The sequence below is a fragment of the Tigriopus californicus genome, chromosome 11 (genome assembly GCF_007210705.1).
Source record: "Tigriopus californicus strain San Diego chromosome 11, Tcal_SD_v2.1, whole genome shotgun sequence".
Taxonomy (NCBI): domain Eukaryota; kingdom Metazoa; phylum Arthropoda; class Copepoda; order Harpacticoida; family Harpacticidae; genus Tigriopus; species Tigriopus californicus.
In genome coordinates, this window is record NC_081450.1 from 7,313,875 (window position 1) to 7,330,273 (window position 16,399).

The window sequence follows — 16,399 nt, forward strand, 5'->3', positions numbered from 1 at the left end:
CTGAGAGCTCAAACAACTCTCCTCTAACAGTAATACGTACGAAGCATTCGAGCCCACCGCTTGGTGTGCCATACAATACAGTGAATCATGTGTATGCGTGTAACACTTGTAATGTGCGACTGAGGTTGGAAAAGCTAGGGACGCTCGCACATTTCGTAATACATTGAATGGAAAGAGTCGGGCACACATGAAACTCGAGAAACAACTGTAAATTGGCTCATGATCCGGATTCGTGTGTCGAACGCATGTCAGAGAGCAGGATCTCTCTGCCTTACCCTCCTTGACAATAATGGCAACCATGAAGAGTATCGTTCTACCACTGTACATAATACGCATTCATACGCACTCTAACTAACATCAGCTTTGGTTCTCGTCATGGTTATGTGTAATGATGATGGTGGTTGTTGTAGTAGCTTTGGTATGTAGTAGTGATGTTGGTCGAAATAGTAGTTAGGGTTGAGACAGGCCATTGAAATGGAGGAAATTTCACTATTTCCGGTTGGACTTTAGGACCAATGCCATGACAAAGTAGAAGCAAGTAACGTGAGCAAGTCTTATTTAGGAGAATCAACTACTATACATATAACGCATGTTATTTGCCGGCATGATGACGACAATGACAAAGATGAAGTTGTTGTTGTTGTAGATGATGATGTGCAATGGTAATGGCAAACACTTCTTTGGAGGTGGAAAAAAATGACAACATGGCTATTTGAAATAAGTTGTTGTGCGTCCAGAGCAGAGCACATTGCAGAGTCAGGGTCTCTTTGGTTTGGTAGTTTGGTAGGGAACTTCGAGTGCATGGTTTGGTCTGCCATCGAACATGAAAAGGCATCGAATTCCTGAAAGAAAGGAATCTCTCGGAGTGAATTCATTTCCCTCAACTTGGTTTAAATGGACGTAATGGTTCTTCATTTTGTGGCATTTATGGCACAACACAACTTTTTCGCCGTGACCAAGTATCCAAGTAGGAAAGTTTCAACATTTGGCTCAATTATCTCAATTTAGGGCAGAACTTTTCATGTGTCAAGCTATTAGAGGAGGCCGACAAGGCACGTACAAAAAAGAGCCTTGTCTTCACAAGTCACGGTTTGAGGAGCCACGCCAAGAGCAGGAACAGCAGCAGCAGCAACAACAGCAACAGACACAGACACTCGCCACCAAGATTAGCTTTTCAATCGAAGCCAAAAAGAGCCAATAGTGATCTTCGGGGTCCATTTGGGGTCAAATCAAACCTGAAGCAGGTTTGAGGCGAACAAAGTCCATTCTTTGGCCTTTTTTAGAATTAGGGTTTACGAATTCCTTTGCTTACGGTTGAGGATGAGGAAGCAAGATCCATGATCCATGATCCATCCTCCAAAACTCTCCCACCGCAGAGCTTGGCCTGACTCGGGATTTTATGGAAACCGCGACGGTTTTTCTCCCGGTCGAAACTTTCAACTCGGATTTATGCAACCTTGAACAATCCAAAGTAGTCTCGAAATTTGGGTACAAGCTGATCATTTCAAGTTAATTCCATTGCACAAACCGCGTATGTCGTATGTTGTATGTAATGTGTATGTATTTGGCTCCGGCGATGGTCGTCTACATGCATAAGGCTACATTCTTGCTGCATTGAGACATAACATTGAGAATTAATGAGGCTTGAGGAAATTTCAAGAAGAAGACAACATCTCAGTTCGGAGAGAGAGAGAGAGGACGAACGAGTACTGTCATTGTCGATTGAGCACGTGTTCATTATCTCTAATAGTGGATGACTTCCTGTGCAAATCAACCACAACAACGACATCCACATCCACTCTTCAACAAGAGCATAAGAGCCAAAGTAAGCCAACAACCAAGCACGATCTGGCTGAACTGAGATCATTTACCACGAAAAGGCCATGAAAACAGTGTCGTGATGACACATCATTATATTCGGACATTTTGACTAATATCGTTAAATATGTAAGTTGGGAGCTTACGCTGTTGAACTTCCTTTTGGTTTCTCTCTATGCACCAAATGGTCGCCAACCATAGAACTTGTTTGTTTACCGATTGATCGGGAGTGAAGAGGTCCTCGCTTGTTCTTAGTAAGCATTAGTACTTTTATCAATAGCCTGCAAGGGAGAATCGATATCAAGTGAATATGATCAAGCGAATAGCTTGGCCATGAAAAATCAACCGAGTGAGCCATAGCAAAACGCAGGAGTCTAATAGTCCATCGATAATTGGTGGTGTTTTTATTATGGCTCGGGCGAGAAAAGATTTTTGTTTTGTTTTTACATCACCACCTCCTTTAGATCGAACTGATGGATCGTCCATCGGGATTGGCTTGTCGCCAGGGTTAGGTTTGAAGTACTGTCCAATCCATTTAGCCAAGCAGTGATAAAATGCTTCCAGCGCCAGTAAACCAATGGGTGTCAGCAGCCCTACGCTAAACGACTTACGTACACACACACATACACACAAACACAGCTTGCAATTCCACGTCAATCAAGTGATCGAGAACAATTTTATTGCAATCCCAATTTCCTCAAGAAAAACTACTTCCACGACAAGCTCTGGATGGGTAATCAATTTCAAGAAGCATTTTGCCCTTCATCTCACTTTCTCAATGGTCAGATACAATTTCAAGTGCCGTCAAGTTCTTGGCCATGATTCGAAGAAGGAATCTAACATTTCAAGACACTCTTCGGCGTCACGTGGTTAGCCAGTAGGCACTGTACACACATACGTAGGTATTTTTCGATCAACGCTCAAACGATTATGGTTCGATGAATGGCATTTCATTTGAAAATCTGGCTAGAAGGCTAAAGTGGTTCTCCTCCCACACAAAAAGCCTCCAAGAAAATAAAGCGAAGAAGAAGAAAAAGAAGAAGGCGCACTGAGAGGGAAAGGGAGCTTTTTTTAGATTTCAATTTGCAGGTCTCAAATTGGCGGGGGATCTACTTCGAGTGTTCAACTGTTCATCTTGGACTTGAAATTGCACAAATGGCATTAGCGTCTTCCTTCCATTATGCCCACCATCCAGCAAGCGCTCGCTAAGTAAACGTTAGTCGCCTCCTAGCATCGATAGAAAGAATAAATACCCTGTCTGACGTCAAGATTGACTAATATAATAGGGAGCATCACTTGACTCATCCTCCACGACAATTCACACGCCCAAGTGTGGAAAAGAACCAAGGTTAGGTGGCATCTCGATGTCTCAGTTTGAAGTTAAGTGTAATTCTATCAGGGTGTTGAATGGAAGCTTTTATTCGTCGGCCTCAATCAGAACAGAAATAGTCTCCGTCCTAGGATGATTTGTGCAGACAAACTGGGCTTTTCCCAATCAAAACCATTTTGCCTGGGAACAACCCCCGCGGGCCGACGGGCCGGTGACGACGGATCATACAGTACTATATCCAGCGCATAGTGCGCCATTGAGGCGGTGTGTATTTGTTTCCTACCCGCGTTGTTAGGAAGCTTAAGAAGCCTAATTGAGCGTGTCTTATCGAATTTTTACTCCAAACCACAAGAGCCAGGATCATTAACGGTCATTTTTCATGGTCGACGCTCATGCTTGAGTGAGTGAGACAGACCATGATGCAAGCAAGCTCCATTCCAGGGCAACTGCCTGCTTCCTTGTTGTCACTTCTTGGATCGCTTCTTCAGTTGCTATTGTTGTTGTTGTTGTTAACGTTGCTTTATTCCGGGGTGTCACTGAGTGGGTTGTTCTCCTTGGGTCTCCCAAAATCTTGTCGCCCGTTTGTTTGTCTCTTGGGTGTTCATCCTCTAGTTGGTGCTATGTTGGTTTGTCTTGGGATTGGGGGGGGATCTCATCCATTTTCATTGCGTCAATCCCAATTTCCTCGAATGTTCGTTTCCCCTCTGTCACGTGATGTTGGTCCCTTTCGTGAGTCGATGGCTCATAGATTCTTGACCGGGGGATGACGGGTGAGACCCGTGAGCCACAACGGTTGCATTTGCGGCCTACCAGTTCGAACAGGCCTTGCCACACGACATGTGTCCAATCATCACGAGTCAGCTGAGCTCGTTACTTTGGGAAATTGCGCAACGTATCCGTCTTATGGGGATTAAGGAATTCATCATATCTCGAGGCAGAACATCATCTTCAAGTCACAAGCTACCACCATCAATACACCTGACTTGCAAAGCTACTCGGAGGCGGCTACATGGGTGGAGAAATGGATCTTGGTTGGTTGGTTGGTTGGTTAGTTGGTTGGGTTGGCTCTCTGCTACTAATCCGAAAAGGGATTAAGTCGTACTTTTTGCTCTAAATGGAGTCAGAAGGAGCAGATATACCTTGACAGAGTGCTGAGCTTGCCGTCCGCCACTGCCATAAATTCGTTGTTGCCAAAAAACCATTGGACATGCAAATATGCGACCACGAGGAAGTTTTTTATTTTTTGATTATCTTCTCGTCGCAAAATGGTCCTTACCACGATTTCTGTGGCCCTCGGGATCTTTCCAGGAACGATGTTTGTAGAATCTTGCTAGTGTTTGACTGGTTTACTCGTTGCCGGGCTTTCTTCCATTCAGAGATTGATTACTCGGGGATTAAGCCAAATCCATGGAAAGAAGTGTTTTGGAGTCAATGTGAAGCAAATTCCGGAGGGAAATATATTCATATCTTGATGAATAGAGCCAGCCTTACGTAAGCATTACATCCACTTCGTACATCTTGGAGGGCATGAACTGGGGCCGGGTGAGGAAGTAGTAGTAGTAGTAGTAGTAGTAATGCAGGAGTCCAAGAGAACACCCACCCGTCGCACCTCACTCATTCACTCACTCACTGGGTGGCTTGGCGGTTTTTTTTTCACGGTCAGAGAACACGTGTGAGAATCTTTCGCTTACTCTGCTGGCTCTTGGTTCTCGGTTCTCGGTTCTCCGGTGGGAAGATTGGCTGTGAGAAATGGATCTTCCTCTTCACTTGAAGGGGCTTTGGGACAGTGATGTTCCTAATGGCTTGGGCAGAGATTACTGGTGCTTAGGTCCCAGGATTGAGTGCCATGGTCATTTGGATCAGGGTCAATGGACAAGGTCGTCCGTGGCTGCTTGACTAATTTGGATTTGTGGAACAGAATGGACCCACCGATTACTTATCCCCGGTACACTTGTTTAGGGGACAATTCACAATAACAGATGGTTCGCTCTATGTGGGTCTACGTAACTTGCCAGCTTCTCCCGTCAAAATCAGACACCTGAACTTGTTACGGCTGGTCCCAGCCACAAGAAATATCCTTTCCTACGATTCCGAAATCATCACGACAGCTTTGATTGAAGATCCCAGATTGCCACCAAACTTTCAGCTTTTTCCCCCTTTCCGTCAATCGCTCTTTGGCGAATATTGTTGGGATGGTTGGCGGACGTTCTGACTTCGAAATCCAGCCCTCACTTCTAGGACCAAATACCAACTGGAATGAAAGCTTGCGGGGCGATGAAAGCTCGCCAACCTGATTGAGATGCAAAAAAACACGATCCCAAAACGCAAATATTTCTCGAGCGGTTTAGGGCTCGGTCAAGTTTCATGTGATCCACCATCCTTCTCTGCTTTTGGTTTTTGCATGAACGACTCTAGTGAAAACATGAATGATCATCCATCGTCCGAGCTTTTGCAGCCAGATAAACAGGCGCCCATTGATGTTCAAGTTGAAGGGCCCCGAAAATCAGCCCCTTTCACTGTTCCCTCTTGACTAGAGCATTGGCTTTTGGACGATGAAATTAGCAATTTGCATTTATTCATCTGGGTGGAATCTGCATTGGACAGTGGAAGTGAGTAAGTGAGCATTTTGGCCTTGGCGGGTTGGCCATGGCCAGGATAGTCTAGCCAGCGACAAAAAGAGCTCATCTCAAGCCCACCAAGACAGATAATGCAGATAGGCCGTCAAGACATATGGCCTGGTAGTCGTGGCTGAGCACTTTTATAACAACCCGTCCCTTGATCTGGCTGCAAACGGAAGAACATGAAAGGGACATGTTTTTTGGATCAAGCACAGTCAATGGATGGAATTGCTCGCTTGGTTGGTTGGAGGGACGTGGTTTTTTTTCAATCATAATGAAGCTATCGATGATTTGGTTCATTGAAGCATTGTTACCATTATTGTCTGAACTTGGGGTTTCGGTCGGCCACTCCCCCAACTAAGTGGGGTATTGTTATTGCCGGGGGCGTGTGTGGGGTGCTTGCAATAAAGAATCGGTCTATTTGTAGGGTCCAATGCTTATTATTGGCTCCATTCGCACTCGTGGTGGGGTGATAAAAAAGAGTCGGAAAGTGTTCCTCCCCTGTCGGCAACGGGTGAATGAGTCATCTGTCCGACGATGACTCCCATGAGCGGTGTGTATATATATAGAAATCCCACAACTCTCCGGAGAAGAGATAGAGAGAAGAAAAGTCCCCCTCCTTGTGCCTTCCCATTTTGACTACGTATTACTCAGCTAAGTAAGTATGCCGTGCGTTGTGACGCAAGGAGCTCAGAGAGGTTCATCCAAGAATCCTTCCCTTCATGCCAATATGTAGAATGTAGAATCTTCTCGATTCTCTCGTACTCGCACTCACGTCCCGCCCTTCCCCACCCCCATCCCTCTCTCAGTCAGTCCATTACACGTTGGAGAATATAGACACTCACTCGCCAGATACCAGCTCTCTCGACGTATTAACGATGGGACAATGTCGTACTGTACATGTGGATGTCTGATTGCCTTTTGGAAATCGAGACGACAACGAAGATAAAGGGAAAATAGCCTTCAAGGGTCCATAACAATGGCACACGTTGGAACCATGCCAAATTTCATTGCTGTTTCAACTGTGGCTCTTTGGCAAAGGTTGTGAGGCTGAAAAGGGTTCTCTCGAATCTCTGTGATTTTCCTGGAACATGCTGGAATGGACTGAATTTTCGAGTGTGTCCCCTTCATTTCTACATACAGTACCAACCCACATGTTAAATATTCCTTGTTTATTTGGAGTCCCGTACTAATCTTGCTCTCAGCCATGGTTGTTCAAACAGTATAGGAGGCCGCTTGGCCGCTTGTTCTTCGTTGCAGCCGCTTCTGCCGTGTCTGCCGCATTCTGGATTTGTATATAGAACTCGGCGACAAATTGGGGTACTCTACGTAGACTGGCTATAACACTACATTGAAGCACAAGTGCTGTCTACTATGTACGAGTAGTCAGTGGACGAGTGCAGTGGAACAGCTCGTAATAATCTAATGCGATGGTGGGATCGAACATGAGGACTAGTGTGCCTCCTCGAAAAGGGCTCTCAAACTAATTGGGACTCATAAAATATGGCGTTATCTTTGATGGCTAATCTAACGGCAAGAGGCACACTTGAAGGTGGGATCATGCTCGTTGAAGTAATATGGTGGAAGCTGGGAAATCCGAATATCGCTGGAAGAGATGCTCAGATCCGACTGATTTCGCTTGAAATCAAAGCCCTTCAAATCTGCCCATGGATAAACCTTTCCTGACTAGATTTTGAGGTTCATAAACTTTTGTTCCTGCAAAACTGTCATCCCCTTCATGGTCCTCCGTGAAACAAGACATGAGTACCCTGGATTTGTCACCTGACTCATCTCGGCAAACACGTCTCAGGGATCTTTTTCATGCCTAATATGTACTCATTTGAAGAGTGAGAGAGGAAAACACACACACACACACACACACACACATGCAGAGGTACACTCTTGACGACCACCATGAACCGTCATGATGTGCACAAGGTATTGCGAAGTTAGCCATTCAAATCTTGTCTCGAACTGGTTGATTTCGCCCTCTCCGCCCATTGCGTGTGTGACCATCATGAGCCATTCATGGGATCCGATTTCAATCATGAACACACATTTGTCACCGTTGATATTGTCAAACATGGTCCCGGTATTGCGACGGTAATTGGGATCGTTTTCTCGTCCTTTGTGTGCCCTTTTTTTTGCCAACAATCTACGATTTCCCCGGCGAGAGCTTCATATTTGAAGGGATTCGCTTTCAATTTGATCAAAAATCCGAGACTCGAAAACGAGCGCCTCGTTATTGACATTGGGATTAAAGTGGCCAGCTCCCGCACATTGTACTGGCACATGTACAGTAGTACACGTACTTACTGTATAACACGTCTAGCACTACACAGGGGAGAACCTGCACATATTTAGTCCGTTCAAACAATGGGTGATATGGCTATGTGCCCTAGAATTACGTACGTACGTAGGTACAAAGCATGCATGTGTGGCAGGAGGCAGAAGATATTGTTCAAGGTAAAGGAGTGAGAATCGAGACGATTTCCCTTTGGCACCACCATTCTACTTAACGGGCATTCATTCCCATGGCCAATATCGAAGAAACTGGAACTGAATTTGAGAGCAATGTAATCTCGCTCGGGGATTTAAAAAAAATCGTATCGAATGTTGCATTCTTGTTTACATTTCATGCTCAGCTCCTCCATCAAAGCTGTCTTGCGAGAGAGACTCGAATAAATCTTGTCAGTCTGTTGTTCCAACCAGTTCGCCAGAACGAGTTGTGGAGCACAGCTCACAGCTCCGGGCCAGTTTACGATTGGCTCCTCACAGTTGTCATCAATCTGTCCCAAGACATGCTCTTTTTTTCCACGTCTTTGGATTTTGATTGGCTCAAATCCTCGAGGCGATCTCCACATCCCCAAGTCCAGAAAGGTTGTGAGGATTTCTCTCCAAGCAGCGATGGGTTTCAATCACCCTCAATCAATTGCCATTCTTCACCCACACATTTCATGGCCTGCAATGCATGCATACCTTCACGCCGACTAACGAGGGGCTCTCGCTCTGTCTCTCACTCTCTCACTCTCTCACTGACACTCTGCATACAACTCGTTCGTTCTCATACGTACTCGTTTATCACGTACCTACTTATATTCGAGCTCTGGACAGACTGCTCTGCTGAGCGTTGATGGACGAGGATGCATTCCGAGATTTTGATCGCAATCATTCAATGGGACGACGAGTTCAGCAAGCTGTGTGAATACGACATGTACCGGTAGGCCGGACTCTCTGCGTATTCACCTCGTTGGTGCTTGCTTGGTGTTCGCGACCCACGACTTGGGTTGAACAAGTGCCATCAAGCATGTGCGAATGAATAGATTGAGGATTGAGGAGCAATTTCCATATTGGGGTTAGATCATCTCTTCCTTTCTTTCTTTTTTTCGCTCTTCCCAATCCGAATCCTGAATTTTGAACAAAGCCATGATCCCAATCATTGTTCGCAGTCGTGCTTTGGCCGCTCTCGTTTTCGCTCGCTTTCTCGACGCAGGGATTTATGGATTTGCTCATGAAGGATGGATGTTTGTCATTTTTTGCCAATCTTGGTGATAAGTGGGCTGCTTGCTCATGATACTGGATGCTAGATGCTGGATGTGTGAATTAGCCACCTCTCATGAACGTGTAGTTGAGTAGTGTTCTCCCACCACATTGAGCAAGACCCAGCACGCAAAATCTCTCAATCCTTGACCGAGCGTGTGAATAATAATCCACGCCGTCGAGTTTGCTCATTCTTTTCAACATACAATCAGTAGCATCCTCGTCAGTTGAATGGGACCTCAGTTATTTCGCTTGTTGGTGGCCTCAACGGAGCCCTCTGTCCCAATGTCCCAAAGCGAATAGTGCATTGACAGGTCTCGTTTTCTTCAATTTCAGGTTGTGTCCTGGGTACCAACGCCATCCTGGATCGTGTCGTAGGTTGGTCGTCGAATCAATGAGACGAAGTTCTCGAGAATCTCGAGATCCCCAGTGTCATTGTCGAGGAGGGCTTGTTCTACACCACCCTCGCCACCATTGCTCAACTTGAGCTCGGAGAGTTCCTCGTCCCTAAGGAGGGATTCATATCCCAAGAATTCTGCACCAAATCTCCGAGGAGCAACACAAATTGACAGCACTGATTCGCTGTGGTGTCGACGTAGATCTTGTACCGTGCAGCTCAGTTCCTCTGGTATCCCATCCGATTTTTTAGTGGATTGGCACTGAGTGCCAAACGAACCCAACCCTTGAAGGACAATTCAAGTGGACTTACAAACAGTAGTGTACCATTCGATACATTTTTCAGAATCGATCCCCGATATTGAGAAGCGGGTGTAAGAATACTCACTCATAAGACGCGCAAACGATCTGGCACGAATTTTATGGCGAGTTTTGGAGCTGTTGTCGTGGCCATGATTATTGCCTGAGTGTTGAGTGAACGAGAACCATTGGAGCAGAATTCGCACAATTTGTTGCCTCCATCCTGACAGTGAATCGTGAATTGTGATTTATTCCCTGGGAATCGCTTCAGTGAATCTCCCCCTGGCCTTTTGCCTCTTTGGTTGTTTTTTGGCGTTCCCATTGGGCTTCAAGAGCTGATTTCATTCTTGGAATCCGGACGGATTTCAGAGCCAAACCAACCGAGAACCATTGAAAGAAACGCTTGTGTTCCATCTGTACCAGCGGAAAAGACAAATCTCAAACAAAGTCATCTTAAACCACGGCAAGCAACAAACATGATTTGCTCCATCAACCGTGGCCTTGGCTGTAAAGGCCCGTCCCTTCTCAGCCTATTAATCGCATTCATCCTAGTCACAGGTAAGTTCGCTGGTTCATGTGACTTAAGACAGACAGTAACGCATGTCTCAGGATTCAGGACAACCATTCCATTGAGTTGTTTCCCTACAACGGAAATCGAAATTGAAAACCCGTTCACTTGATAGCCATCGATGAGGATGGTTGCCAGGGTAAAGACCTTTAAGAGATTCTGCTTGTTCACTAGTATTGTCATTGTGTGGAATTGTAGGGAAGCATGGCTCGGGAATTATTGTTGGAGACTCGGGGCGTAGAAATCCGCAGCACAAGATGGGAAATTAATTACGGACGTGGGTGAAGCGGTGCCTGAAGCACAACCGAGTCTACCACCTTATTACAACCATTGTAAAACAATTGCAATCCATTAATTGAAACGGACCGCGGGCACTCAAACTAGCAACCAATGAACGAATGAATCACTGAATGAATGAGACAAGGTATAACTAACTGTCTGCGGACGCTCAGGACGGATGTTGATCATGTTTGCAATACAACAATGTCAAGGCTGTTCGTTTTGGGGGAATTCCCCTTGACCTGGCGTAATAATAACAATCACAAACAGACTTTAGGATAGGTTGTTGATCTTATGTTCTCGTTTGTTGGCGAGTCTTTTAACCGCTCCTGGATCGGTGATTCCAGATTTGAAACCAATGTTTCCGACTGACTCCACAAGCGATTGGCATTCGAGACACCAAAGAAACCCTATGAGACACAAGGGCTTACATTTATCGTGCGCATTCCTCATGGTTTGGTTGGAATGAATGCATAATGTAAATATAAGGGTGGAGGGCGAAGGGGGGTCGTTTTAGGATCGGAAATGCTACTGGATTTGGATTCGACTTGGAGGAAACACAAATGAGAGGTGCACGTCCGAGGAGACCACGGAACAGGTTCAGACGTTTGGCCACGCTAGTGCCTCCAATCCTGCATTCTAAATCCACCATAGGGGTGTTTCACTTTGATTTGCCTCTTTCAATTCTTCATTCAACCTGCTTGAGTTCAGGGCGAGCACAATTGGCATTGGTTGGAAACATGCAAAGTAGCGATCATCAGCCTAGCCGGCCCACACTCGTTTTAAGCAGAAAGCTGGCTGAGGCTAATCTTGAACGCTCTCAATCATTGGAATAGCTTCAAATTCATTTGGACTCGTGTCTTGCCTATGTTTTGGCTCACTGCCTCCATGTTAAATCGCGGAATGAATCGCGGACCTCGTTACTTGCTGGAGTGAGAGACTGGCCAGGAAAGGGATTTTCGACGACTTTACCAAACTAACTCATTCTAGGTTTGATTGGTTAAGAAAGACCAATGTTTCATCATCCCCCGAAAATGGGTCCATTCAACCACTCCAGGGGTTAATACAACTTGATTGATTAAACTGACAATCTGATCAGGGCAATTCTTTCCATCATTCATTGTCACTTCTGGAGGAAACAACATAGCATTGCTATAGAAAAAATCACCTTTTTAACTGATATTGGCATGAATTTAAGATTCTTCAAATTCCCCCCTTGGGTAATTTGTTTAATGTCAAACATGGCACTTAACAGTCAGCAGGGTTGTAATTCGTAACTCCACAATAGACATTCGTTCAAGACAAGTAAGGGTGAGTTTTCATTACGAGAAGAGACAATCTCGAGATAAACAACAGAACCATGCCGCGGAATGCTTACTTGGCAACCTATATATCTATTGTCTGCGATCTGCATGTTTGTGTGCCTACGACGTGTCTGTCTCGTTTTCCTCTCCTCTGTAGAAAAAGTAGTGCAATGCTGTATAGGGTGTTGGTGCCTATCTTGGGGTTGTAAAGATTTGTAACCATCGACATGGCCGGACTTCACCATGTGCGAAAGAGTCATGGAACCATGTAGTAGTCTTGCAGCTGTCCGAAAGGTTTTGCTGGAAGCGCTTTTATGTGCTTGCACTACTTCACTTGATTGCCAGGGAGCTTTGTCGAATGAACAGACTTGAACTAAAAGGGGATGGCGATCATCATGGTTCTGGTAGTGGGAGAAGAAGTAGGAGAAGATGAATGAAGAAGAGATGGTGATGGTGGTGGTGGTTCGAAAGATGGTTGCCTGAGTGGTGGCTTGAGCTCTTGCCGAGAAGAAGCCATTTGTTTCAGAGGCAAATTTATTGCTGATTTCGTCTGATTAAAGGTAATTTGCGCCATAAATTTGAAATGCTACTTGCACAATCCACTCAGGACCTACTACGTACTAGCTAGCTCATTGGTTTACTCGCATCCACATGCACACACTTACCCATACACGTACGTATGTAGGTTCGTGCACACTCTGCACACCCTGCACACACTTATAGTGGTATATGGTGGGTTGACTGACGGTTGGTGCGCTTTGCTTTCACGATTGTTGTGCCTACGTGTTGCCATTGGCATACCATGGATTTGGCCAGTCCGTTCGTGTTTTAACGCAGAATAATTGAGATGGCCAAGTATCATGAATGCTCCCTGAACAGGAACGTGATTGTCTTTTGATTCCATTTTTTTGTTGATCAAACGACGATGACGGCGAAGGCAACCACCACCGTCTGTCTCACTCTCAGTCGTACCATGGACAACAACGACTCACCAGGACTCTCCCGAAGAAGCTCTTACCTGAAGTCGAAAGGCAAAGAAAATCTGGAATGCTTGACAAATTTGTTTTTGCTCATATTTAACGTCCTAATAATACTCCAAATGCTATTGCTAAAGTAAAATGTCTTCTGCTGCTCGGTAAACTACAGCGGTGAGTGGCAAAAGTCGCGTTTTTTTTTGTTGAAAGAAAATTGTCAAGTTTCTGAAATTTTCCAAGACTACCCAACCCAAAGGAAAATGAATCGACGCGGGGATATTTGGCTTGTTTATGAGCTCCCCTAGCTATCCAAATGCAGTAATGCCCCCGAAAACACATCCAACTTGTCGCTAACCCCTCCTGTAGAAAGGAATGCCTATCATGACAAGTGTTTAAGGGCTCAAATTGGTTGGCGGTTTCGTCAAATCTGAAAGTGAGAGTGACGGGTTGGCTTATTGTGACGAAGCAAGACTCTGAAATCTTTCAAAGATTGTTTTCACCTGCAGAGGCCCGAGTTCTTCCGGATGGGACGCTGTACGTACTTAGAATAATTGAAACCATTGGACTACCGAACGCTAGGTGTACATTCAGTACAGTACAGCACAAACATAGCCAGATATGCTGGTACCTGAGGCTGAGGACAGGAAGTTTCTTTGACTACCCTCCATCTATTCTTTCTCCTCTTCTTGATGGCTTACGAGCAATTAGTTATGTTTTCTCACATTAAAAAAAGAGACTAGCTGGCTGGCCTGCATGCCTTCCTTACTTAGTACGTATTTGGTGGGTTTGCAACAGCTCTTGCCTGGGAGCTTGAATACATATACATATGGCGCCCCTGGCCAACATAGGTACTCCTCGTACGTACAGTCTGTTGATGGGCTGGTGGTGGATGGTTGAATTTGATTTCCAAGCATGGAAAGGAGCTGGTGCCTTGGTCTTCTGGGCCGGACTAATTTTCACTTGACTACAACCATAATTATCCGCCTTTCAACTCAAGTCACTAGAATAGCGCCTCTGCATTCCAGCCACCTAACCAAGGAAGTATTAATCAAGGCAAAAACAAACACTGACTTCGATTCAGTGATGTTACGGTGTCTGCTATTTGCTCGATGGAAACGAGAGACGAGAAATGCTAATGAATCCATCAGACACGCCTTCTTCCTTCTTCCTTCTCTGATCCTCATCTTCCTTGAAAAAAAAACAAGACCCTCCAGTTGTTTTTTCGAACCGATTGAAGCGTGAAATTGCCAGCAATTTGAGTTCGTTGTATGAATGATTTCGCCTGGTATCTTGAACATTCGATTGACTTGCCCTATTACTCGAAAATTGCATTGGGTCTACCTAGCTCACTCATTTTGGGTGCAATCCCCATTGGGCGACGGACGTTGCAGTGCCATGCCATGCATGTACGTACGCGTACATAGTGTGCAATTTTCCGGATTACAAACGACTCGCCAAGCACTTTCTCGGCGCGTCAATGAGCTGGATCCAATGTCCGTTTGAGACACACGAGCATTATGGGAGCACCAGCATTCCAGCCATTAGCAAGTGAGGTGGTTGGTGTTTGAGAAAAGAAACGTGAACTGAGAAACCAGAACCTCGGGCTAGCTGGCTGACCCTATCACTTTGATCAAGATGGAATTGTCATCGTCCTCCGACCAGTCAGCCATGCAAACGGGCAAACAAACAGTCGCACCAGAGGCTCCGCCGTTTACCATTGTACATAGTATACGAACATTATACGTACGTACAAGCAGTGCATGCACTATGTACGTAGTACAGTATGAACTAGAGAAAAAAAGAGACACTGACTAACGGGGGAAGGACGAGAGCCTTGACACAAGAAATCCTCTTTATCTTCATTGAGTCGAGCAGAAATATATGGCTCATTTGATAAATTGTAAGCACAACTAGGCGGATCGGATGGCAAGAAAAGGGCCAAGAACCCGAGATGCGTCCTCGAGAACATGGCCAGAGGACCATCGTAATGCTACGACCAGGGAGCCATCCATGGTGCTTAGGTGGTGGATGGGTTTCGAGACCGGATAGAGTACCTTGATTGAAATACAAACGCCAACTCTGAGAAGTGGATCCAACGATTTGATACCTATCACGTAACTGGGCATTATTGATGGCGATGTTTTAGGCCTGATTCCACCTGAGTGAGTGTCCCCGGAGATTAAGCAAATACTTTCCAAAAAACGCCAAAGTAGGCATTTGATATTTGCTTTTGGGTAGAGAGCTATGGTGGCTTGTAGTGTTTCTTGTGCCAATTTTTAGGACTTTCCCAGAAAATCTAGTCCAAGGAGCTGCTGGAGCTCAAATATCTCGAGGAACCTTCTTGTATTCTTGTCTTGCAATATTCTGGGTAAACTATGAAGTTGTGCAATATGCCAAGTGACAAAAAGATGCTTTGCCAACAATCAAGATGAACCTGAGCCAAATCGTGACTCCTTCAACTTGGAGTCAAAGATGAACACTCTCTAACTCTCTTTTTCCTGGGCCCATGATTTTCCCATTTGCGCTTTGAGCACCCACAACCAGACATACAGGCAACCAACCAAGCACTTCCACTGTAGTGGTGTACGCTACAGATGTAAAATGTACGAGCACTGGCTTGAGAATCTTCTTCATAGACTGACATCTCAACACTCTTAAGAGGCTAAACGAGCCAGTCAACCTTCAAATTTTCCAGTGGTACCTGTGCCACACGTTTCGATCAGCTTCCTTGGCTTGTACTCCATGATCAGTGACAAGCTCATTAGTTCGCCACCCCTCCCTCAACCATGATTGATCCCAACTTCAATATCGAACAACTCCAAGACTCGGATTTGGGCCTGGTAATCTCACATCGAGAAATGTTGAGCTTGACTTTATCAGGGAAGTTTGATTGACATTTTTCCGATTAGACACCGGAAACGAACGTTTGCTTGCTCCACTGTGAGCACATAGTAGGTGGGTCGTCGACGTCGTGCCTGTGGCCGTGGCTGTAGCCGTGGCCATGGTTTTACCACAAATGAGTGTAGTATGTGTGGGAGCGACGTAGCGAAGCCAAAAATAGTGTTTTGACAGTTCGTCTGGGATAAGGAAATCTTTTGTTGATGGCAGTGGCGGGAAGAATCCTGATTTATGTTCTTACAATGCTTCTGGAATTGGTTGAGTTGTGGTGGCGGGCATTGGTAATCATCCTCCAGATCTCGCGTATCGACCCTCAAGTGAAATTGCTTCTGGCGAAAGTCATAAAATCTTGTTTCCACCAAGGGGATACCCGC

The 16,399-nt window shown here is 45.4% G+C and overlaps 1 protein-coding gene and 1 long non-coding RNA gene across 2 annotated transcripts in view; one reads left to right on the forward strand and one right to left on the reverse strand.

Annotated features, from left to right (window-relative positions):
• Nucleotides 1-16,399, forward strand: part of LOC131890152 (uncharacterized) — a 52,667-nt gene that overhangs the window by 6,954 nt on the left and 29,314 nt on the right. Inside the window, exon 2 of the mRNA XM_059239443.1 lies at nucleotides 9,643-10,560. Coding sequence (XP_059095426.1) covers nucleotides 10,479-10,560 — 82 coding nt within the window. The 5' untranslated portion in view covers nucleotides 9,643-10,478. The remainder of the gene's footprint in view (nucleotides 1-9,642; nucleotides 10,561-16,399) is intronic.
• Nucleotides 462-9,072, reverse strand: LOC131890153 (uncharacterized). Its single transcript, XR_009374277.1, has 3 exons — nucleotides 8,399-9,072; nucleotides 8,179-8,325; nucleotides 462-842 (listed from the first exon to the last, which is right to left on the reverse strand). It is a non-coding gene; the product is annotated as an uncharacterized LOC131890153 (long non-coding RNA).